General features: G+C 34.3%; 1 protein-coding gene across 1 annotated transcript; it reads right to left on the minus strand.

The window, feature by feature from the left end:
• Nucleotides 1-10,651: 10,651 nt before the first annotated feature.
• Nucleotides 10,652-20,890, minus strand: LOC145628749 (bifunctional TH2 protein, mitochondrial-like). The gene is made up of 6 exons (XM_081681136.1): nt 20,255-20,890; nt 20,018-20,126; nt 13,404-13,697; nt 12,876-13,290; nt 12,479-12,745; nt 10,652-11,602 (listed from the first exon to the last, which is right to left on the minus strand). The coding sequence occupies exons 1-6, from the start codon at nt 20,677-20,679 to the stop codon at nt 11,190-11,192; spliced, it is 1,923 nt and encodes a 640-aa protein (XP_081537262.1). The 5' UTR covers nt 20,680-20,890; the 3' UTR covers nt 10,652-11,189.
• Nucleotides 20,891-25,365: the final 4,475 nt, after the last annotated feature.

Here is a 25,365-nt window from a genome sequence, read left to right on the forward strand (position 1 = left end):
AACACCCATAACTTTTCGCTTCATTCTGCTATGATGTATGGATGAGATTTGAACTTGTAACCTTTTCTCTAAACTTGAACTTAGCTTGTACACCATCTTTCTTCTTCTTAGATCTTCTTCTTTTTCTTCTTCTTGTTCTTGTTCTTTACCTTGGACGATTATTAAGATTAGCAATGGATGATTAAGATGATAAAGAAGAGATTAAATTGTTATTAATTACAAGGTAGCTTAGAGATGAGAAAAATGAGAGATGTAGAAGTTTAGAACTAACCGAGTAGGAGGGTTATAAATATAGTAGCATTCATGTATTGGTTAATGCTAAATAAAATAATAGTATGTTACTATAATTTAAAATCTCCAAAGAAGGTGGGGTTATTAAAAACAAGAAAGAATAAAAGCTCTTTGCCTAAAAAAAAAATTGAAAGAATTATGTTAGTTATGAGACTACTACATAAATAAAGGGCCTACTTTCACATGTTTTTGCAGTACATGAATAGAGATGGGAGATGAAATGAAGAATATCTCTCTATATTTTGAGGTTGGCATGGGATCAAAGTGGGAATCTAAGATGAACCAATTAGTGAATTCAAATTTATGTTGGGTCCATCCTAACAAATAGTAAAAAAGTTAAAAATAAAAAAATAAAAAGTTTTTTTTTAAAAAAAAAAATTAAAAATTAAGGGTAACATCTATGGTATAATAATTGGTCGTACCATATATATATATATATATATATATATATATATATATATATATATAGTCACAGTACATACAATAACATGATACAATTTGGGTTATATCTTGACTTATCTAATCATTTACGGTAATTTGGAAGAATAAATAATAAAAAAATAAATTTAAAATCTCAAAGGCACATACAATAATTATTTTGTACAACAAAGTTCACCAAATTTGGACATTAATCTAAAAAGTTGTTATTAAAGAAAAGTTGAAATAATGAAGGTTCAAGACTTGTAATATAAGTTTATATTTTGTTAGTTGATTAAATTTGTTAAGGTGGTAAGGTTAAATCGTGGAAGAATGTTAGATAGATCCACCAAAGGGTTGAAAACAAGATAATCGTAATAGGAAAACCCTCAAATTTGCCCTTTTTTATACCTCGATCAACAACTAAGAACTTTAGATACAGAGCGACACCCTCTACTCACTCCACACTTTCACCACCTCAATCTCATCTTAAATTTACCAGTAATGAAAAGAGTATTGAAAATTAATAAATTTGTATTCATTTTTACTCAACAAGATTTAATTGTACTTAACCTCGGTTATAAGAAAATTACTCTTGAGCAAAAATTCTAAAAGATGAGAAAGTGGAAATTAGACACGCGTACAATGTTTGGGTGACAAAAGATGAGTTGAAAGGTCAATTTGTAACCTACTAATTGCACTGTAAACAAGTTAAAGCTACAAAAGAAAGCTTAATAGTCTAAACTATATGAACTTGTACATTATTATTTCTTATTGTTTGTAATAATAGTACACTATTAGTATGTTGTTTAGTCATACTTTTTGACATTATTAATTGACATATTTGTTACATCACTTTAGTTGGAGTATTTGGATTTATGTATGCCACGTATGTAGGGTCCAACATTATTAATTAAACGGATACTAATTAATTACTAAACATACTATGGACAAAACAATTATTAGTTCTTGTCTAATTATTATTATATAAAACCAAATGTATAAAGGTAGTCGTATCATTCCAAGATTAGCTCGAATGGCTAGCATTTAGCTAGCTAAAGAGTGCGGAATCTTTCATTCATTCCTTAAACAGTATATTGTCCTATTTAGCTTTTTACAGTTTTCAAAATACATTTGAGATCATAATTATTATCTTTAATTTTATAGACGTATAAATTATAAAAATATAATACTCAAATGATCATAGATGTTGAATTGGATTTAATAATATTTCACATAACTACATATAAATTTCTTATAGTTAATTAGAATTTTGGTTTTAAAATATAAGTTTATGCGGCGAAATATTTAAAGAACAAACAAAGGACTCAAGGAATTATATATTACTTTATATCATTTACATTGCTACCAAAGCAATACTTATATTACACAATTAATCCAACTTATATTCTTAATTCCATAAACTAACATCATTTGATCGAAGTGCTTTCATCAAAATCAAGACACACATACATTCTATTTCGATAAAGGAACATAGATATAAGCCACACATACTTGCATTAGTTTAACTGTTAGTCTTAATTTGTCGGCAGAACATGCACTTGAAAAGTATAATTAAAATAGTATTAACAATAAAATATAATTAGGGTAAATTATTACTACCAATGCTAAGTCTTATTGGGTTGCCTTTTCTTGTGTACTAGATTAATTACTATATTGAAACAGACAAAAGTTCATGGCCTGATGTTAAACTTATTTAATCAAGGCCTAAATAAAGAGTTCATTTGTTAAAATTAAGGGTTTTTATTTATTTCATATTATATTTCCTACTTTGATCTATTATAATAATTATTTTTTAAAAAAAAGTTCTCCTACTTCAATCAGTTGTTCTAATTACATGTTTTTTTTACTTATCTAAATTAATTTAAATTTAATTAAAACTTAGTTCTCCAGAATTTGTTATTTATTTTACGGTTATTTCACCAAATGTCACTGACAAATTTGAAAATTCACCAAATGCCATCGGACTTTTCAGAATTCACCAAATGCCACTCAGTTTTTAAATAATTCACCGAGTGCCATTAATGACTAACGGTCGTTAACTCCGTTAGTCATTAGGGTCTAATCATGACACATGTCATGATATGATTAGTCTATTTATTTTAATTCTTAAAAATTAAAAGAAAATAAAAAAATTAAATAAAAAACAAAAAAAAAACCCCCCAAATTTTCCCAGCCACCTTCCCACCACCTCCAAACCCTAGCCCCCTCCCCATTTCTCACCGGAAAATAGCCTGCCACCCCCTTAACCACTAAAAACCGGTCGATCGGCCCTTAAGCACTCCACCTAACCCACCGCCGACCCCAAAACCACTCACACAACCTGCCCCGACCCCAAATGCCACCAACATGAGCTTTGATTTAAACACCCATCGTTTTCCAACCACCGCTCAAAACCACTCCTCCTATCCTCCACCCTTGAAACGATGAAATCGGCCATAGAAATCGACCATTGTAGATTTTCATGGTTGATTTCGATCGTTTGAGGGTGAAGGGTTTCCACAATCGGGTTTTATTTTGGATTTCTGGGTTTCCATGGTCGGTTGTGGTGGCTATGTGATGCGTCGTGTTGGTGCGTGAGGTGGTTGCGGGGGTTGGGGTGGGCATCAGCGCAAGGTCGTCAGGTAAACGGAGTTTTGTGGGTCAGTGTGTGGGTGCTGGAGTTATTGGGCATTGCGTGAGATGGTTGCGGTGGTTGGGGTGGTTTTTCGAGGGATTAAGAGGAGTCGACGGTTTTGACGGGGTTAAGGGGTTCCGGCGGAAGGTTAGAGGGTTCCGGCAGGAGGTCAAGGAGTTCCGGCGGTTGGCTTTGGGCTGACGGTTGGCTTGGGCAGGTGGTTACGGTGGTGGGGTTGGGTTGGGTTAGGATTTAGAGTTTTTTTTTAATTTAATTTTATTTATGTTTTTTAAACCAATAATCGATTATCATGTGTCATGTTTAAGCTTCCGTTAGTCATTAATGTCACTCGGTGAATTATTTAAAAACTGAGTGGCATTTGGTGAATTCTGAAAAGTCCGATGGCATTTGGTGAATTTTTAAATTTGTCAGTGGCATTTGGTGAAATTTCCGTTTATTTTATTAACCATAGAAGAAGTAAAAAATATAAGGTAAATTAAATGTGTTTTTCTTGCAAAATCTTACTTTAGTAATCTTTGCTTTGGGCGTTTCCGCTTTATGAATCCAATAAAATTGATAAAACGATTAATTTAATCCAGGGTACCTCAACCTAGATAACTACTCCAATAAATTGTGTGGATGTACAACACTTTATAAGTCAAGCGGATAGCTCAAATTAAATTTTTTCTATAGTAAAAAATATAATCTACCTAAAAGTATGATTATAAATGATGAATTGCTCATAACCCATAAAGAAAAGATTTATCCCAACTTAATCAAAGTGATATTCACCTTAATAAATTGATGTATATATATCTATAAACGTTGTACTCCCAATATTTTAGTAGAGCTATAAAATAAAAATGATACATGCTTTTAAAAGATTAGGTTGTAGAGCACCCAACTTCTTATCACCAAAATGCAATTATTGATTCAAGCAAGAATTTATTGTAAGACTTTTCTTATATCAATATTAAAACTCTTTATTGTAATATACCTACATTACCCAAATTAGATTCGAGCTATTTTCAACTTAATTTTATAGATTTCTTATATTCATGTAATTATTTATAGATTTCTGACGAGGAGTAGTCTGCTGTGTGTTTATCTTAGTTTTAGTATAGTTGATATCACTATCTTTGGATTTCCTGCTTTTCGATGGGGCACAGTGTTAATCAGATTTAGGGCCTTTAATTTTTATTTTAGTTTAAGGCCCTACTTACTTAGCTATTTTACAACCTCTAATCTTGCTTTTGCGGAATGAGGTTGTATGTTTTGTTTGTAAAACTCTAATTAATTAATATATGTGTATATTATGTGTTAAAAAAAAAATAGAATAGATTTACTTTTTATTAAACTAATAATAATTTGGTTTCTTTCTTCTTTTATAGGTGACTTTTGTGGAAAAAGGAGAGGTAACTCCATCCAATGACAGAAGTCACGTGACCTAAATTCGTACAAGCATAAATACTAGAAACGTACATGCATCTCTCTTATTCTTATCCACCAAACTATAAAACCATTGGTGAAAGGTGAATAAATATAAAGAGGCTTTTGCATTGGTCCAAAAGCTCACTACAATGAAATGGCGATTCTTGCGGATGAGAAAAGGGAAAGAATTCCTTAAATTGACTCAACTAATGGCCCAATGGGAACTTGTTCAATGATTTGATCAACTACCCGTTACAATAGTGCTGGTCGATTAAGGTGTATTCTATTCGCCTTATCAGAAGAAGTTTAAGGTAATAAAAACTGATAGTATAATTAATCAGGAGTAATCACCTTTTTTCTTTTTTTTTTTTTTTTGGGTGGGGCCGTGGGGGGAGGGGAGTGGTAGAGGGTGAAAGAAAATTTGTAGTTTTTTACTGAATCCGCACAATTTAGCTAAAATAATAGGTCGAACATGATATCTTGAGACAATATATTTTGTTAAGTGATATGAAAATCAACGCATATCTTGTGATATTGTGTAAAAAAAATTAATTTCCGAGTGGGGTTGTGACCCTTGTAGGTAATGTAAGTTTGGTGCAATTTAAGATTGAGTTGGTTAACCATGTTTTATAGGTTTGAGCCAATTTTGCCAAAATTATGTTTTAAGAGATCCCTACTCTTAGGCTATCATATACTTCAATCTATAGTTAAGATTTCCAATAACACACAGAGTATGTTCATGATACTTTCATACCAAAATCACAAATTAACCATTATAAATACCACCATTCATTAGCCTTTTCTTTTATGATCATACTGGTAGAAATTTACGCTAGAGTAGAAAACTTAACTAGAAAGAAACTAAAGGGTGAGGATAGTATTTTTTTTTTTTTTTTGGATACTAAAATCACCTCATCCCACATAATCACCAACTTAATTTCAACATAGAGTCATCTTGATGCTTCTTCAGTTCTTCCCCACCACCACCATACCAAAAAGAATGGAAAAGGATTAAAAAAAAAATAATAAAAAAATAAAAGACCATTAATTTGGGAGTACTATTTTGCAAAGAAAATTATAATACTACGTAATTAAAATCATTACAAATAATAATATGCATGACATCATTACATACGATTAATAAGAAGTACATGTACTTGTATATAGTAATACGCCAAGGTGGTCCAATAATGCTAACCCGTGTACGTTAATTCCAAGCTGAATCACATCATATGCAAGAAAAAAAAATAAAATAAAAAATAAAAGTAAAAATAAAAATAAAATAAAAGTTATTAACAATAAACAGAAAACAGTTTTCATCAGGAAAAAAAAATTATTATAGGGTGCCAATGAGAGAAGAACAGCTGGAATTTCCCAAAAAGGGGACCATTATCCGTACGAAATTGCATGCCCTACGATCGACTATACTATAAAGGGAATAGCCAGAGTAGACTAGTGGTTTACCCTATTAAAAAATAATAATAATAATAAAAATAAAAAAATATGAAAACTGTCATAAGGAAAAATGTTAGTTGGAAAAGATTAAAAGAGGAAAAAAGATGGTGGAAATTATTAGGGCTTAATATGGTTTTCATCATTATATTCATTGTGAGAATTAACCATGGAAGGAAGTAGACAAGGAGGATAAACAATGATTTAATGATTCATACACTTGTGAGTTTTGACCACATTTTTTTTAACCACATATTTCATTAGAGTATCTTCTTTGGTTATTCTAGCTATTCAAAAAAAAAAAAAAAAAAAAAAAAAAAAAAATCTTCTTTGGTTATTGGTACTAGGGCTAGCAATCCCTGATCCGATAACATACGACCTATTTAATTACTCGTTAAATATTTCGATATATGTTTCGATATCTCTTTATTCTTTTAAGAATGATACATTATCGTCCATTTTACAAGTACAAGGGACAACTATCAATTTCAAAATTAATCAATGTATGGAGAATACTGTATATGTAAAAGTAAACTATATGCGAACATCAATAAAACGTGGACTCGAACCCGGAACCAATCGGATGGGATAATTTTCTTCTAATTTAAGGGTCATCATCTAATAATAATGGTACAACGTCTTTGTTATACATTTAAATCTCAAAATACAATGAAAATTCAACATTGAAATTTAAATACAAAAATAATAATAATAATAATAATAATAATAATAATAATAATAATAATAATAATAATAATAATAATAATAATAATAATAATAATAATAATAATAATAAAACCCTAGAAAATCAATGGCCTAAGTTTTTTGGAGAAGGAAGATGTGAAGGGGATGGGACTTCACATGTCTCATATTATAGATAATTCAAATATAGTCACATGCTTGATTACCTTTTGGGCCCATGCAATGGAAATCTTCAAAATTGAGGTTATCTTATCCAAAAAATTTAAGATTAAACCCTTAACTTACATTACATTAATTTTGACCTTGCAAAGCTTCCCTAAATTATGTAGGTAGTATATACATACATATATATTTAGAATATACAACTAAAAATCCATTATACGTAGTACATACTATATCTTCAATATCATGTATGTAAATCCTAAGAGAATGAGTCAATGAGACACCACTATTTAAAGACTTCGTTTTCAGCAATTTTATCTCCTTAATTGTTGTTCTATGAACAATACATGAAATTTCCTATAAAAGTCTGTTTTTCATTTGTAAATTGAGCTCAAACCAAAAATTGATTTTAATTTTTGAGAAAATTAAATATTAGAAATTCATGACCAATACAAAGTAGCCAAGTTTACAACTTTACAAGATACAAAGTTGAAATCAAAACCTTAAATTTTCAAACTAGTACTCAATAACATAGGATAGATTAATGACAAAATCAACATTACTACAGAATTTGGTCCACCAATAGTTGACTAAGCTTGTGATTGGCATTCTTTGAAGATAAAAGACTTAAAAAGACAATTCATTATCAAGTGAATCAATACAACTACACAAGTCTCCAAAATTACTAGACACTCTTTTTGCTGTGATTATCTCTTTAATGTTCCTATAAAAACAACAGTAAAGTCTTGGTTCCAAAATGATTTGAGGTCAGGTAACATGAATTGTTATAAATATCGTATGATTTAAAGCAAGGACACAATAAAATAATCATTTGAAAGAGTTTGAAAAAAAGTGAGTAAAGTAAACAAATAAAAGAGCATTCATGAAAAAATAAGAAAGTTTTAGAAGAAAACCAAGAATTAAATTCAAAATGAATCATTTGGGGTTTAAGTTATTTAATACGCCACTATACAACACAAGTAGAAGTTTATATGAAATACGTATGACTTAACCCAAAGATCATAAATGAATAAATGATAGATACCTATATAATCTACAAACAAAAAGCTCATTTTTAATGCAATCGCGATCTAGCAAATAGCAATCACAAATTTACAAGAATGAAGAAGTACTTAGTGACCAATAATCTAATTGTGAACAAAATTTCACTTTCAAGAGCATTTTGATATTTTTCTTGTAACCCTAAAATTTGAAAGTAAACTATTTAAAGAAAGGTGGTCCAATTTACATTACCAATTTTGTAATGGCTATCAAATATCACTACCTTCAAATAATCAAAAAATTATTTAATATAAATATAATACTAATACTTCGTATTAGAAGTATAATGGTCTTGAAAATGATAAGTGAAGACAAGAAGAAAATGACAATTTGTTGCCAAGTGCAAATGGACCGACTACCGGCGGCTAGCCAGTTGCCTACTGCTCAAAGTAAAAAGAATTTTTTTATATAAAAAAATTCTTTAATCCTTTCTCCCTTCCTTTTTTTGTTTGGGAAACATTTGCTTTCATTGGCCTCTAATTTTAAGCTTTTAACCATTAATAAATCTAAAATTAAATATTCGTACAATTTAGAAAAAATAATCATTTATATATAGATTACTTTGATGTTCTGATTTGAATTTTCTAAATTGTGATTTAATCTGAATAACTAGATTGAGCCTTGTGCCATGCACAGTTTTTACAAAAAAAATTAACGAATTATAATGTTAATTCAAAATCTATATAAAAAAAAATAACCTTCATATTTTCAATTGTTAAAAAAGTTTTAATTTTAATAGATATATATATATATATATATATATATATATATATATATATATATATATTACAGTCAAAAGCGATTGAAATTTGTAAGTGAGAATATTAATATATTATTTTCGTAATAAAATAACGTTAATTTTTATATTTAATTTTTTTTAAAAAAAAAAAAAATCAATATGTCCGTACAATTGAACTACTAACTACAAGAGTCCCCACAATATCATGACATCCACCAAGCATAAATCTTCATTCGACAAACCTAACTTCCTTTTCCTTTATTTTTTACATGAATCTTTGAGAAAAAACTTTATTGTGGTGGCCCATAACAATTCATGAATCGTGCCAACCTAGTCACTAGTTCTTGTTTCAAATAAAAAACAACTAAGAGAAAAGTGAAATTAATTAATTTAATTAGTTTAATACTCCGTAGAAGTAATGTCAAAAAAACAAATAAAGCTATGCGTAAGCTCAATTATTATAGCGTTACCTAATTGTTGGATGCAATATAAAAAAGTTGATGGTTTTTAATGAATGGACCAAGTGCATTCAACTTTTAACAATCCCCCCTCTCTCAACTTTATTTTAATAAACAATCTTTGGTTTCATTTAAATTAAACTTTACAAGGTTCGCAAATCTTATTGCTTTGAGGATGGATAGATAATTGGATATTGAATATGCATTATATATAATATTTTTATATAATGGGTGTATACATAATCAACGAGGTTAAACATATATCAAATATAATACTCCGTATATTATTCTAAATTTTATAAAAGTCACTTCAAATCACAACAAAGTTAGCATCTTAAACCTATTCCAAGTATATGCAATTAAGTCAATTCATAAGGAGGTGAATTTCAACTAACTTATTTAATTTAAATCTTAAAACGCAGTACTCAATATATAAGATTGAATCATGTACATACATATAAAAGAAAAGGAATAAACAAAAGAGATGTAAACTTTATGAAGAGGTGAATTTAAATTAGATAAGGTTTTAAAATGTGGTGCTTAGAATATAGGATTGAATCATGTACATACACCAAAGAAAAAGAATAAACAAAAAAGTCAACTTTATATAAAGAGAAATCAAATCACATAAAAGTCAACTTCATATAGAGGGTGACCAAGTCATTGACCAAGATTTTGTTCTCTGAAAACTAAGGTGTTCAAAGATGATAACCAATGTGACAACTATTAACAACAGTAAATTAGGATAAAAAGCTTAATTAACATGCTGATTAATTCTGACAACTGCAGAAATTGGTACTTGGGAGCGATAAACCTGAACTCACCAAACAGGAAAACAGTAAGTACTTATCAAGTTCTGCTGAACAAAAAAAAAAAAAAAAAATCCTGTGGTAGAAAACTAGATAGGAGATGAAGAGGATGCTCCTCAATTACACATAGTAACAGCAACATATAAAAAGCAATAGCAAAGCATAATACTGTACTACACGATGACTTCAAAAAACTGGGACCTAAATCAAGCAGCAGCAGCAATGCATAATACTGAACAAAGATGTACGAAAAACTTGGACCTGAATCAAGCAGTAGCAATGCATAATACTGAACGAGGACGTACGAAAAACTTGGACCTAAAAACTTGGACCTAAATCAAGCAGTAGCAATGCATAATACTGAACAAAGACGTACGAAAAACTTGGACCTGAATCAAGCAAAACCAACTCGATCAAAGCTAACAATTCAGAAAAACACACATTTTAAAGCCCAAAACCAGCTTCTTATCCACAAAAGTTGTTCCAAGAATATCAGAAGTAGAATCAAAGTTTTGAATATCAGCAAAACAGTAATGGGAATACAACAATTATACGTTCTATTTGAACTTCCAGGTTCCAATATTATGTTCCTAGTTCCTATATAACCCCAATTGTTGAACAAGAATGCAATGACAGAACAAAGAGGTCATAACATGATGTGGCTGCAGTACTCGCACTCTGAAACCACCAAGGATCTTGTTGCTCCTGCAGAAAGTATACTTAACCACACCATACGACAGTTCAGAAATTGCATTACCAATGTCAAGGAGTTGAATGGAGAGGTCTAGATAGCAGCTTTTGTAGGTATCATTTTTTAACAGCATGCCAGCTGAAAATGGTAGCAAACTAAGTCTTCAAAATAACGATGACGCTATGCCTATAGACAAAAAAGGCAAAAAAAACAATAGCTCATCTGTGGCCCATAATAAAACTAGCCACCAATTTTGTATGGATATCCTATGATATATGGCAGTTGCTTCAATCCTAAACTAAAATGAAAATTGGCTCATCAAAGGCAAGAATCTATCCTAACACCCCAAAATGAATGCATGTAACTCGGACCAGCTAGAGGCTGTGTAAAGAACACCAGGCTTGGCCTTCCAATTGAAAGAATCTCCTTCAACACACTCCCTTTGTTTCTTCACCAAACCTTCAAACAATGGGACAAATGAAACCCCAAAGTGACTCCCAAGTCTCCTCAAACTTGAACTCGATCCAACAACAATTCCTATGTCCGCCTTGAGTAAGCAAAGCAAGTCACCAACAGAATCCCCTATATATACACTTAAATTCTTCTTGTCGTCACCACAACTGACCAAGATCTCATCGAATGCTTGAAGTTTGTCAATGGGAGATTCAACCTTCCGGATGATTTCACCGGTGGAAATGGATTCTTCATAGTTGAACTCATTTGCATGTATGTTTAATGCATCCAAACCACCTGGTATACAAATATATTTAGCAACTTCACATTCATTTGAAATAATATTGCAAGTAAACCACATAAATGCCAAAACTTGGTGAACAGTAAACATAGATAAATTAAATACATATTTGAAACATTAGATATGCTATTTCGGGTAGCAGCACAGGAGATAGAAAGATGTTTTTGGCAAATTGTAACTTTTCCTTCCTGTTTGAACCTAGAACCTGGTTTCAGGGCCAAGCCCAAAGCTATGCATTACAACAAGACAGCAGTGCACATACCATTAGCTTACCCCTGGCACAACTAGCAACGAAAAGTTTTAAACATACTAATTTCATTTATATTTTCCTAAAACTGCTTTCAGTTCAGGACACTAGAATAACAAACAATTGGCCAGATAAAATACAATAGATATCTAGCAAAGACAGAGAGGAAGGAAACAATAGTATTGACATGTAAATCATACCAAGGATAAGTATTAGTCCCCCTGCAAATCACTTGATCTAATGTTTGCAATAAATAGTGTTAGTGACTTGTTCAATGTAAGGTTTATTTGAAATTAAGTTCATCTACATCACATCTCTAGGTGGTAATGATTTTAAATCAATATTAATAAAGAAAACACGTGTTTAGAAGTGAAGGTGCATTATCGTGGACAATCAAATGGAACATTTAAAGGTTGTATCAAAAGCTTCATTAACTTCCCTTTAGTATTTTACCTTATACCATAGAGGGGGGTAAGTAATCAAACATTACAAGACTATCAAAATTAAGCTCACCAAACCAAACACTCTTTGAACTCCCAATAAAACAAACCATATTATCATCACAATATGAAAATTAATTGACAATATAAAAAATTAGATGGGAAGAATGGAAGATGCAGTTTACCTGATGAAAAAGCTGATCTGATTAAATCACCGCACCAACAATATGAAAGTACATGGACAGTCACATCCAGATTTTCTTTATGTACAGCATTCTGGAAGAAACTAGTACAGCCATCTTGAAGGATTATACGTTCACCAGCCTTCCGAATATCTTCAAGGTTCACACCTTTAAGGACTCCAGAATCAATCACCCTTGCATTGGCCTTTTTCTCAAAATCAGCAAGTAACTCAAGAGCCGTTTGCAGAGCATCAAAGTTGAACTCCCCTCCTAGCAATAACTCCAATAAGCAACTTTTTCTAAAAAAATGACAAAAATTAAACAAACCAAAATACAGAAGGCTCAACCCTCCACACCCAGCCCCACTCCAAATAAACCAACTTTAATATGATCTAGATACCTTTATCCGTTGATAAAATATTCTCGATGCATTGTTCATACTCCTCTGTGTACTGCCTCGAGAGAACACCCCATGTGTTCCTCAAATCAGCAGATGACATCCGAGTAATTTGACCGTCAGTTGGACTTTGATCAGACTTCGGAGCTGTTACAATTGCGATCTCAGCTAATATTGCAGATGAATCAACAACTGTACAAGTCAAGTCAAAATCTGAAAACAGCATGAGACGTGATTCTTCAGGATTAAGCTCTTTCCACAACGGAGCGACGGTCTTTTGTGATAGTGTTTGTGCCCCAAAGAATTCTGTCTCAAGTTTCATGGCCTGTTTATAAAGCTTTTCAATAACATCAAGCTCTTCACCAGTTAGAGAAGCACTCAATTTATCCAGCAATTCTTCGATTTGCAAAGTGCATGCCTACATTCATTTGAAATATCTTAATTGCCTGCTCAAATTATATTACACTTTACCACTACTACTGTAGCCATAAAATTAGATAACTACAATAACAGCTCAATACCATGACAAACCTGGAAGCCTTCAGACGAATAATTGTCAATCCACTTCTTGTAGGGGTGAGTATTGAGATCTGGATCTGCCAAAGCCTTAAGCTCCTTGCCAAGAAAAGCATACAGCCTCATACAAGGTGTCATTGCACCCAAAGTGTAAGCTGCTATCTTTGTCTTCTCAAATGGCGTTGCAAGCTTACCAAGACCTTTTACTCCTTCAACTTTTCCTGAAGCTGTTGCTAAAAGAAAATCTATGTACTTTTGAGTTGCAGAGTTAACAGAGCTTTCTTCTTTACCAAGGTCAATTCCCCATTCCTGCAAAGTTGTAATAAGAACACATTAATATCTGCAGAAATTCCCATGACAAAATACACAGATTTTAAATAAAATGTCACAGAACTCTGAGTGGCAATTTTATCATTGTTTGGGAAGTAGGTTAAATTCGGTGGTTGTAAGCATGAACATAGTAATATAATATCATAGGGAGCCACCAGTAAGCTATGAATTTGTTTAAACGAAAAAAAGATTAAATCTTAAAATGGAAAACTTGATGTTTAGACAAAAGCAGCGCCAGAAAGCAATATCACCACACTTGTTTTGACAACACACATCAATAATAAGCGCAGTTTAATATTTTAGAAGACCAGTGCTCCCCCCCCCCCCCCCCCCCCCGACACACACACACACACACACAAAGAAGATAAAATCAAAAGTAACAGGACACTTAATTCAAGGGGAAATGCATAAGCCATGACTTCCTAAAATCAATTAATCTACCTCTGTATATAAAGTGCCCAAAATTGCTATAATCAATTAATCTACCGAGATTCCCAATTTAACTCCTCTACAAGGATATCAGTTCACAAAGATTAATACCTTCAAGGCTCAGCAAATAGGGTCTAGATTCAATTCGGTAACTAAGTTGTGCATTAAGTATGATTGACAGGCAAAGGGAAAAAAATATATTGATCTGCTATTAATTCATGGGGTCATAAACTCATTATTCATATACAGCCTCCAATTATTTTATGAAACTTCCCCCTTGCTCTAGGAGGAAACTAAGTAGCAGGCAAATTACACTCAATATTCCCCAGGGAGACAAAAATTACACTTAATAATCCAAAACCAGGAAGTTGGCACCATGATATTCTTTCCATTCAAAATTTGAGTCCTAAAACACCTTTACCAACTTAACCTCCCACTGTAGCAAACAAATAGCCAGCATAAGGAAATCATTTAAGATAATAGATGTGGATTCATTGCTCTTGAATGGCAATGCCCCTTTGTTAATCATATATCCCCATGTCTTAGAAAAATACTACGCGCAAATCAGCGACTACCTCCGCTCCAAGATAGAAATCCATAACTTCATGCTTTTCATTTAAATAATGGTCAACAGCTTCTATATAATTACCCTTAAGTGGCCTTATTATCTCTCCATCACATCACCACTCTTTCTCTCTTTTATCCCTTTCCCTATCCTGTGCCCCTAGTTACCCCCTATTTGCTCACTATTATGACATATCTCAGTGATCTTTTCTATTATAAACCTCTGCCGTCTGCCCCAAAACATTTAGTTTATATATTCTTGATAACACTATATAAACAAAGTTAGAATTAAGTTTACTTCCTAACTATTTTGTAAAAGCAAGCATCCTCCATCTTCTGATTCTTATCCAACTAATAGATAAGCTAATAAAGAAGTAGGCAGATCCTAATATGAAACAAATCATCAAATCCTGACAGTTCCATCTTTCATAAACCTTATCGATCTTATCATTAACCTATCGCCTCCTTAAGGATGATATATAATTATCGACAAGAAAGCATTCAAATGAGCAAGGGCGTGCCATTGGGGCGTTCCCTACTGAGCGACGCGCTGCACTTCCCAGACCCGGGTGCAGTGATAAGTATGTAAGGGTTGCTAGGTCGTCGCCCAGAAGCGACGCGCCATATTGCCCAATTGTGGTGTCAAATAATCAAGGGCTTGGAGTTGGGATCAGGAGGGAGCGTGGGAGAAAAGAATTTAGTTTGCGGATTGGTTCTTGGAATGTGGGGTCTCTTACGGGAAAATCAGCAGAATTGGTAGAAGTAATGAAAAGACGACGCGTGAACATCATGTGCCTCCAAGAGACAAGATGGACAGGAGAAGGAGCTCGAGGCTTGGTTTTGGGGTATAAGGTATGGTATGTTGGGCAAGAAACGAGCCACAGAACAAGGAATGGTGGAGCTAGGAACGGAGTTGGTGTGGTTCTCGATGAGAGGTTGGCAAAAGAGGTGATCGAGGTCTATCGGAAGAACGATAGGTTGATAAGGCTGAAGTTGCTATGTGGCAAGGAGATTGTGAATGTTATCAGTGCTTATGCTCCCCAAGTGGGTTTAGATGCAGAAGAGAAACGACAATTTTGGGAGGACCTAGACGAGGTGGTGCAGGGTGTCCACCACTCAGAGAAGTTATATATTGGAGGGGATCTAAATGGGCACGTTGGGGCGAGCCGAGATGGCTATGAGAGTGTCCATGGAGGCTTTGGGTATGGGCAGAGGGACGCCGGTGGTGAAGCTATTATGGATTTTGCCCAATCATATGATTTAATTTTGGCTAATACTTGGTTTAAGAAGAGGGATTCACACTTGATAACTTTTCGGAATGGAGCAAATGCAACTCAAATAGACTTCCTGCTCACAAGGAGCATAGATAGACAAAGTTGCATAAACTGTAAGGTTATCCCAGGGGAGAGTGTGGTCACCCAACACCGGCTATTGGTAATGACTATTCGTCTGAAAGAGAAGGCGAAGAAAAAAGTTAGACAAGAAGAACCAAGGATAAGATGGTGGACCCTAAGGGATGCAAAAGCTAAGGTTTTTACAGAAAAGGTAATTGAAGAAGCGGATTGGGATGGAGAGGTGGATCCGGACATGACTTGGGTACGAATGAAGAACTGTTTCCTAAGAGTGGCCAAAGAGGTCTTAGGGGAAGTAAGGGGAAGAACTTCGGTACAGAGAGATACTTCGTGGTGGAATGAAGAGGTGAAAGCAGTAATTAAGCAAAAAAGGGAATGCTATCAAGCCTTAGGAAAATGTAGGAGTGATGAAACCTTTGCAGCGTATAAGGAGGCTAAGAGTAAGGCAAAGGCAGCTGTTCGCCAAGCAAAAGAAAAGGCATATCAGGAGGTTTATGAAAAGCTTGATTCCAAGGAGGGAGAAAGGATCATTTATAAGATGGCAAAGAGAAGACAAGAGGCAAGGAAGGATATTGGCATGGTGAAGTGTGTCAAAGATAAGAACCAAATGGTCCTAGTGCAAGAGGAGGGCATCAAGGACAGGTGGAAGGGGTACTTCGATGAATTATTTAATGGAAGTAATGGAGTTGTGATAGGAGATACCTCTATGAGTGATGAAGAAATCAACATGGAGTATGTGCGAAGGATTAGGAGAGTAGAGGTGGAGATTGCACTGAGGAAGATGAAACCTAAGAAGGCGGTTGGCCCTGATGGGGTACCGATAGAGGTGTGGAGGTGTTTGGGTAAGATTGGTATTGATTGGTTAACAAACCTTTTCAACAAGATATGGACGGCTACAAGGATCCCACAAGATTGGAGGAAGAGCACCTTGGTCCCGGTTTATAAAAACAAAGGAGACGCTCAAGATTGTTCTAACTATCGAGGAATTAAGCTTATGAGCCATACTATGAAGTTGTGGGAAAGGGTGATTGAACAAAGGTTGAGGGCATGCACAAGCATTTCAGATAACCAATTTGGTTTTATGCCTCGGAGATCTACTATGGAGGCAATCCATTTGATAAGACAAATGATGGAGTTTTATAGGGTAAAGAAGAAAGATCTTCATATGGTCTTTATTGATTTAGAGAAGGCATATGACAAGGTGCCAAGAGAGATACTTTGGTGGGCAATGTTGAAGAAAGGTATCCCACGAAGGTATGTAGACCTAGTTAAGGATATGTATCGGGATGTGTCAACAAATGTGAGGACATGCGGAGGGTTGACAAAAGATTTCCCTATTACAATCGGATTGCATCAAGGGTCTGCATTAAGCCCTTTTCTTTTTGCAACGGTTCTAGATGAATTAACTAGACCAATTCAAGATGAGGTTCCATGGTGTATGCTGTTCGCAGATGATATCGTTTTGGTGGATGAGACTAAGGATGGGGTTAATGCCAAGTTGGAGCAATGGAGGCAAAGGTTGGAATCTAGAGGGTTTAAGCTAAGTCGGAGTAAGACTGAATATTTGGTATGTCGTTTTGGCACTCAGAGGGGGACAAGCAATGAAGTGGTGAGTTTGGATGGAAAGGATTTGACCATGAGTGAATGTTTTAAGTACCTAGGGTCGATCATCCAGAAGAATGGTGACATTGATCAAGACGTGACCCACAGGATTAAGTCAGGGTGGCTTAAATGGAGAGCGGCCACGGGAGTGTTATGCGACCGCAGCATTCCCTTAAAGTTGAAGGGAAAATTCTACAGGACTGCCATAAGACCAGTGTTGCTCTATGGTACAGAATGTTGGGCTTCTAAGAAAGAGCATATTAAAAAGATGGAGGTTACGGAAATGCGCATGTTAAGGTGGATGTGTGGAAACACTTTAAGAGATAGAATCAGAAATGAGGTTATTCGCAAGAAAGTAGGTGTGGCGGGCATTGTAGATAAATTAAGGGAAAATCGTCTGCGTTGGTTTGGACATGTAAGACGGAGACCCGAGGGTGCACCGGTGCGAAGAGTGGAAGAGTGGGACCATGGAGGGATTAAACGAGGAAGAGGGAGACCAAAGATGACTTGGTTGGAAGGAGTGAGGAAGGATATGAAGTGCATGGATTTACGTGAGGATGAAGTTTTGGATCGTAAGGGATGGAGGAGAAAGATTTATGTTGATGACTACACGGAATAATCAAATTTGGTTCATGTTAGCCGACCCCACTTTTGGGATTAAGGCTTTGATTGATTGATTGATTGATTGAAAGCATTCAAAGCAATACAATGTGTTCTCAGGTACCACATTGGCCACTTACTAGTCCATCCTTTTCATTTCTGAAATGGTAACCGGTAATACCTACACTAGCCTGTATATATCATCTAACTGATAACTGGAATATAATAATTAAAATTTGGAGGAAAAATGGCCTTTATAAGCTAGTACAACTAGTTTTATTTAAATTTACTTCACAATGTTACCACCTCATAATCATACATTCATACTTCCTCCGTTCCTTAAAGTTTGCCCCATTTTCATTTTTAAGTTGTCACTAAAAGATTGCTCCACACCATAAATATACATAGGGGACTACAACTTCATCCTCACAATAATTTACTTAACACTTCTCTCTAATCAATCCGACTCACCAAAACTTATTAAAGTACAATATGGCTGTGGACAAACAATTAGTAGCCATCCCATGATCTCACTCTAGCAATTTGGAAAGAAATATTTCTCAAGACAGATGTGAAAATATAGAGCTATACAGAGAATCATAGCACAAATCATATACAGCATCAGTAATTGTATCACTATATGTAGTCAAATAAACATGATGCAGGATTACAGAACTTGCTTTCAATTTTAGTTTCCTCCTATACTGGAACCCTATACTGACCTCACCCTCATTTTCTATACTTCCCCAACATTTCACATTCCACATAGTCAATTGCTCTGCTAAACCAAATCATTCATGCATACCAGTAAGTTAACATTGCATGAACTCTAATTAAGTCTAAATTCAACATTCCTCAAACAAAATTAAAGACCTATGCATCAATGCTTACATGCAAAATCATAATAAAAATTGACACCAGTGAGAAAAGTGACATCACACCTCATAAGATGCACGGTGATTCTAATTTTCTAACAAATACAACTTCAGTTGCAGACATAAAAGTTCACCTCGCAAAATTGAAACACTACAGAAAGCGAAAACGAGCTACTGGTTTTTAGTCTTATACAGGTCTTACAATATTAAGTAGAAAGCAGCATGCTAATTTACCTAGGCATATTAAAAATAACCACTAAGCCTGTAGTACAATCTCTTTCTCCACCCATATCTCTACAACCCTTGAGGGAAAAAACAATCTCAGACAGGTGACTTTCATTCCTAAACACGGGCCACTTATCACTGAGTAAATTAAGGTGTGCATCTCATTATTCAAAGCAAAGTTCAATTAACAGTTCGTTGTCATGGTGAACAAAATATATATTTGAAACACAAGTTAACAAAGTCGAATGTCACTATACCGGAGAAGCTGAATACTATACCGGAGTACAAGTACGTGTTGTCTATCCGAAAAGTCTAGGTTTAAGCTAATCATAAGAGAAATGCAGAAATCAATTGAAAATTTCATATAACTTACTCCACGGAAACAATCCAATACAAATTTCTGTCAATCAACGTAGCAATAATCTCTGTTATCGTGCAATTTATCAAAGATTCCGCACACTCAAACTACAATTACACTATATCAAAGATTCTACACACTCAAAACTACAATTACACTACAGTCGAAAATATAAGATAATACGAATTTTCGTCAAGAAAATCTCTATTCTCAAACATTTCTTCAGAGATTCCGCACATTCAAACTACTACGGAGTACTGAAATTTAAAAATATACGAATATACGATCCGATACCTGAACATAAGAATCGTGCATATGCAATTCTTTAAGAATGTTCTTCCTCAACTCCGAAATCGCAATTTTATCGTCATCATCATCCGCACATTCTTCCGATAATTCATACCTAAAAAAATATTCAACACAAACAAAAATCAATTTCTCATCCTCATTCAACAATCAAACAACTTCAATTCCAGAAAATTGCAAAAATAAAAAAAAAATAAAAAATAAATAGGTCAAGAATTTACTAACGCGTGAGCGAAGGCCTGGAGGAAATGAACATCCTGAGAGATGTAATGGCGGAAAGATTCAAGACGAAGATTACCAGCAGCAAGAGAGAGAACGAAAGGAGTGAAGAGAGAGAAAATGGAGTCGCGCTTAAACTTGTTCCAGGACCTTCGAGAGATGCCGACGTCGTTAGCGACGGCTCCGACAGCAGGAACTCCGATCGACGGCGTGGTGGACCTCGGGGGAGGAGCCGTCGCCATTGAAGAAGATCTCGAATCGCCGGAAAACGAGCGCAGAAATCGGAGGAGAGAGAATGAAGGTGGAAGTGAAGAAGAAGACGAGAGAAGAAGAAGAGGAGAAGATCGGAGGAAGGTGGTGGATTTATAGGAGGAGAGAGAAAGTGAAAGAGGGAAGGAGGTTTTTATAGGAGAGATGAATAAAGGGCGCATCAAAGAGGTTTTTTATTTTTATTTTATTTTTATTTTTTAGAGAGAGAAAAAATGAAGTTGGGGAATTTAGAATGGTGGTGGTGGAATTGGAGTTTGGAAATTTAAGGAGGATGAAGGAAAGAAGAAGGAAGAGAAGGGAAACTATCCCAAAACTTTTTGGATATAAAGTAAAGGTTGTTGTGAGAGTGATGGACTTTTTTCATGAATCAATATATGTTGGCCATTTTCATACGGGGTATATTACGGAATATAATTTTTATGCTCTATATACGGATGTTAAGAATGGTTTCGGTAATTCTATAATATCTTGATTTTTTTGCAAAGTCGTCTTATCTTTAGTGTTTAGGGATTGGAAGCATGGGTAGTTAAGTGAATTTCACGTTTTTTGCTCTTAAATATGGATGCGTTGTCATTGAGTACTCATTGGTATTTCGCTTAGTTTAATGTTATGGGCAAGCTAAGTCCTTAGGAGTTTAGGTAAACTGGACTATGAATCACATGTTTTTGGCTCCAATGAATCACAATCCATACGATTCATTTTGCACCAACCCCGTTAATAAGTGTTGATTTGTTTTATGCTTTGGAGGATTTAAATTTTAGTCTTGTGTGGTGCCATATGTTGGTGTAAATTAAGTTTTGTCAATTGTCATGTGCTTGTTTTACATCTCAACATGGGTATATAAGTGCAATTTTATAACACAAATATTTTTCTCAAAAAAAAAATTAATAATTATAACACATATATTTTTCTTTAAGTTGATCGTATTAGAAAATTTTACACATTGAATCTATTCATACCGCTGCGAATAAGTTTGCTACCACAATCCTTGTAAAACGCTTAAAAGTGTGCACACAAGATTTCGAAACATTCTTATGAAAAAACTTTTTAAAAAGGAGGGTTGGGAGATACAATGGAAAAGATACAAAGTACTCCGTATTATTTATTGTCTGCTTACATTGAAAGACTTAATTGTTAAGTATTGTAAAATCACTTTCTAATTAATGTTAATTAAATTAATTGTTAAGGCGTTTCAATTGAAGTAATTGCATCAAATCAAAACTCTCATTTAAAACTTTCAAAGGCATAATCTTCAAAAAAAACGTTTGTTATGTGATACTATCAACTTAAAACGACATGATGTGACATCACACATTGAAACATGAATAGACCTTGTCCTGAAGCATTAAGATGCCTATGTTACACTAATGTAGTATTGCTCAATCTCTATACTTTTAGCCTTTTGATCCATGAATTAAAAATCAACCTAATGAAATTATTACTCTAAAAAAAGGGTAAATAAATATATCAACATTTTTATCTATGAGATGTGAAATAAAGTTGTGAAATTATTGTAATTTGGTATATGTTGGCTTGATTGAAAATTCATACAAAGTCTTAGGGTCCGTTCTCTTACGTTGAAATTCACTTCAGTTTAGTTCAGTTCCTAATTTCCTTCTCTTATAATATATTCATTTCAGTTCAGCTCATAATTTCACTCTCTTATAAAATATTCATTTCAGTTCAGTTCAGTTCAGCTCCTAACTTCCTTCTCTTGTAAAATATTCATTTCAGTTCAGTTCAGCCGAGTTCAGTCAATGAGAACATGCCCTTAGATTAGATTAATACTCAAAAATTGAATTTAGTTCTGATCATACCTAGGCGAATCCCAAACCAAAAAAAAAAAATGAATTGTACACTAACAAGTATGTATTGTATAGTCCCTTTGTTTCTAATTGATTGTCATATTTGTTTTTTTTTTTTTTAATTTACAATTTTTAATGGAATAATATTATTGTAATCATATACTAGTTGTGAATTAAAAAATTATACTACCTCCGTTACAGATTATGTGCAACGATTTGACATAAAGCAGAGAGGGAAAATGTCTAATCATTGCTGTAGTATAAAAATTACATATTAAAAAAATTAAATTGTGATAAATTTTAACAAGATTCAAATAATTATGTTTTTGAGTATAATCGGACAAGTTTTTTATTTTATATGTAATTTAATTCCTACAAATTTCAAATAAAACAATAAATTATGAAAGAAGGAGTATAAAATATAAAATCGAGGTCGACAACCATCCTATATCATTATCTATTTGTAGACATCTACAGTATTAGACTATTAGCTAAACAAAGACCTTTGTTTTATTTCATGATTTCATCCAACTTGTCCAAAAGATTGGGCAATCAAATACGCAATTGATGTGAAATTACAGTGCTTTTTACACACCTCAAAATACCTCAGAAAAAGGTTGAAAATACAGTTGAGGTAGAGGCGTACATTAAATCAAGGATATACGGTGGAATTAAAAGTGGAATCGTATGGTTTTGGGCTTTGACTAAATAAAAGCAGTGTTGGGATAATAATACTCGTTGTTGATGGGCTTTGACTATTTAAAGTTAGTTGCCGTATTTGGACCTTACTCGGCCTTTAAACTCCGTGATTTAGACTTTCTAGCGAGTTTACTCTTTTCACTTTGTATTTATTTATTTATTTATTATTATAACGGGTTAAAAAGGAGACTAGCTTGTAACTAACGGATTTAGACTTTCTAGCGAGTTTACTCTTTTTACTCTGTATTTATTTCACTCGAGGACATTAGTTCGGAATATTTCACATTTGCTACCAGGAAAAACACCTGTGTTCACATTTGCTACCCCTTTAATTTTTTATTTTAAATTGCTACCACCTAAATTAGAGTTTTATAAAAATCACTACCACTTGACAGACACCGTTACTATTCCCGTTACCACCACCCAACCACCGTCCAGCCACCACTCCTTCCCACCCACCACTTCTTCTCATTCACCAGCTGTCAATCCACCGCCGCTGTTCCACATCAAACCACCGCAACCACCACTCACCGTCCAGCCACTCCTCCGTGACTCCCTTCCCGTCACTCCGACCAAACCAACCACCATCGAACCCCTTTCTTGCTGCCGACCAACCACCACAATGAACCCCCCATCCCTTTCCCCGTTCTTGCAGCCCCGACCCGCGACTCCAACCACCCACCCCGTCGGCGCCGACGTCGCGTTTCCAACCCCCTCTCCTCCCTCGAAAACCTCCTCGATCCCAGCCCCTTTCCCCTCGAAAACCTCCTTGATCCCAGCCCCTTTCCCCTCGAAAACCCCCTCGTTCCCAGCCCCTCTCCCCTCGAAAACCCAATCCCAGCCCCTCCTCGTCCCCCATTCCCTTTTCAGGCCGCGACGAAGGAATTCCCTGCCACCCAAAACCACCCTAAGCGAAACCCTAAAACTCGTTTAGGGTGGTTTCGGGCAGGGAAATAAGGGTTAGGGTTGTCGGCTTTGGGTGGGGAAGGGGAGGGGTCCGATTCCGACGCCGGTCGCCGCATCTTTGAGCGCTGGCCGCCGGCAGGGGGAGTGGGGAGGGTGGCTGACGGGGAGAACTAGGGTTTTTTGGGTGGTTGGTTTTTATTTTTTGTTTTTTATTTTTTATTTTTAATTTTTTAATTTATTTTTTTTATTTTTTTAATAAATTTAACGGAAATCCTAACGGATTCCGTTAAGTGGTAGTGATTTTAACAGTAGGTGTGTTTGTGTGGTAGTAAATAAAAATAAAAAAATAAAGGGGTAGCAAATGTGAATACGGGTGCTTTTCCTGGTAGCAAATGTGAAATTTTCCTAATTTTAATGCTTTCTCGTGTTCACATGTTAAACGTGCGGGTAATACTTTAGCCTACAATGTTGCTAGGTGGGACTCTAATGGTTGTAACGAACGTAATTGTGTAGGTCCTTTCCCTCAAAGTCTATTATCTTTGGCGGAAATTGATCTCCTTCAAATAATATTATCCGCAGGTGTTTTTTTTTTTTTAAAAAAAAAAAAAAACTCAAGATTATATGGATTATGGAGAATACACAAGGGCGGATTGAGAATTTATTTATAAACCGGGCCAAAAACATTTCAATTAATAAAGCCATAAAGGAATACGAGTTTAAGAAATCCACACGGAAAAAAGAAAAAAAAAATTTGCAAATGAAGGGGAATTGAATCCTTGACCCTCCAAATCTATGTATGAAGTAACTAACCAAACCAACTATAGAACTTATATATTTTGCACAACATTTTTTATTTATATGTATCAAAATCTAGGCATAGGGGGGCCAAAGCCTGGGAAAGCCCCTCTAGATCCGCCTATGAGAATACATGACCCCCTTAACCAACTAATACAAGAACTAAAAAAGGAATTGGGATTACATACACTGTGGACTGCTTGGGGATTAGAAGATTCATCATCGGAATTAATGATTAAATATGAAAAAACAAGGGTATGTTAGGTATTTGTAGTGTGAACACAAATTATTTTTTTCCTAAAAAGAAAATGGTGCAACATTTGATAAAAGAACGGAGGAAGTATTTTTTTTTAATATTTGGTGACGCTTACTTAATGAGGTAATGATGTTTTTATTCTTTGATAAATAACACTTTTAACTTTTTCTTGCCGGCCCATAGGAAAATAAAGTTGATTAAACATTGAAGGAAAGGGGAAGAGGCAATGTATGACCCCAACTATAAAAATTTGATAACGACTAAATAACTTGCAATTGCAAAAAATATAATGTAGTTGTAAGATCGATTGATCAAACATTTAAAACCTCTCCATGGACTTATGGATTTTTTTTTTTATTTTTTTTATTTTTTTTTATTTTATTATT

The sequence above is a fragment of the Chenopodium album genome, chromosome 4 (assembly GCF_948465745.1).
Source record: "Chenopodium album chromosome 4, dcCheAlbu1.1, whole genome shotgun sequence".
NCBI lineage: Eukaryota > Viridiplantae > Streptophyta > Magnoliopsida > Caryophyllales > Amaranthaceae > Chenopodium > Chenopodium album.

Excerpts from the sequence above, each read along its gene's own strand:
- LOC145628749 (XM_081681136.1), bottom strand. The coding sequence starts at position 20,679 with ATGCGCCCTTTATTCATCTCTCCTATAAAAACCTCCTTCCCTCTTTCA. Across the intron at positions 12,746-12,875 it reads TATTTTATCAACGGATAAAG|GAGGGGAGTTCAACTTTGAT; the intron begins GTATCTAGATCA and ends AGTTATTGCTAG. Across the intron at positions 11,603-12,478 it reads CAGATCAGCTTTTTCATCAG|GTGGTTTGGATGCATTAAAC; the intron begins GTAAACTGCATC and ends TTTGTATACCAG.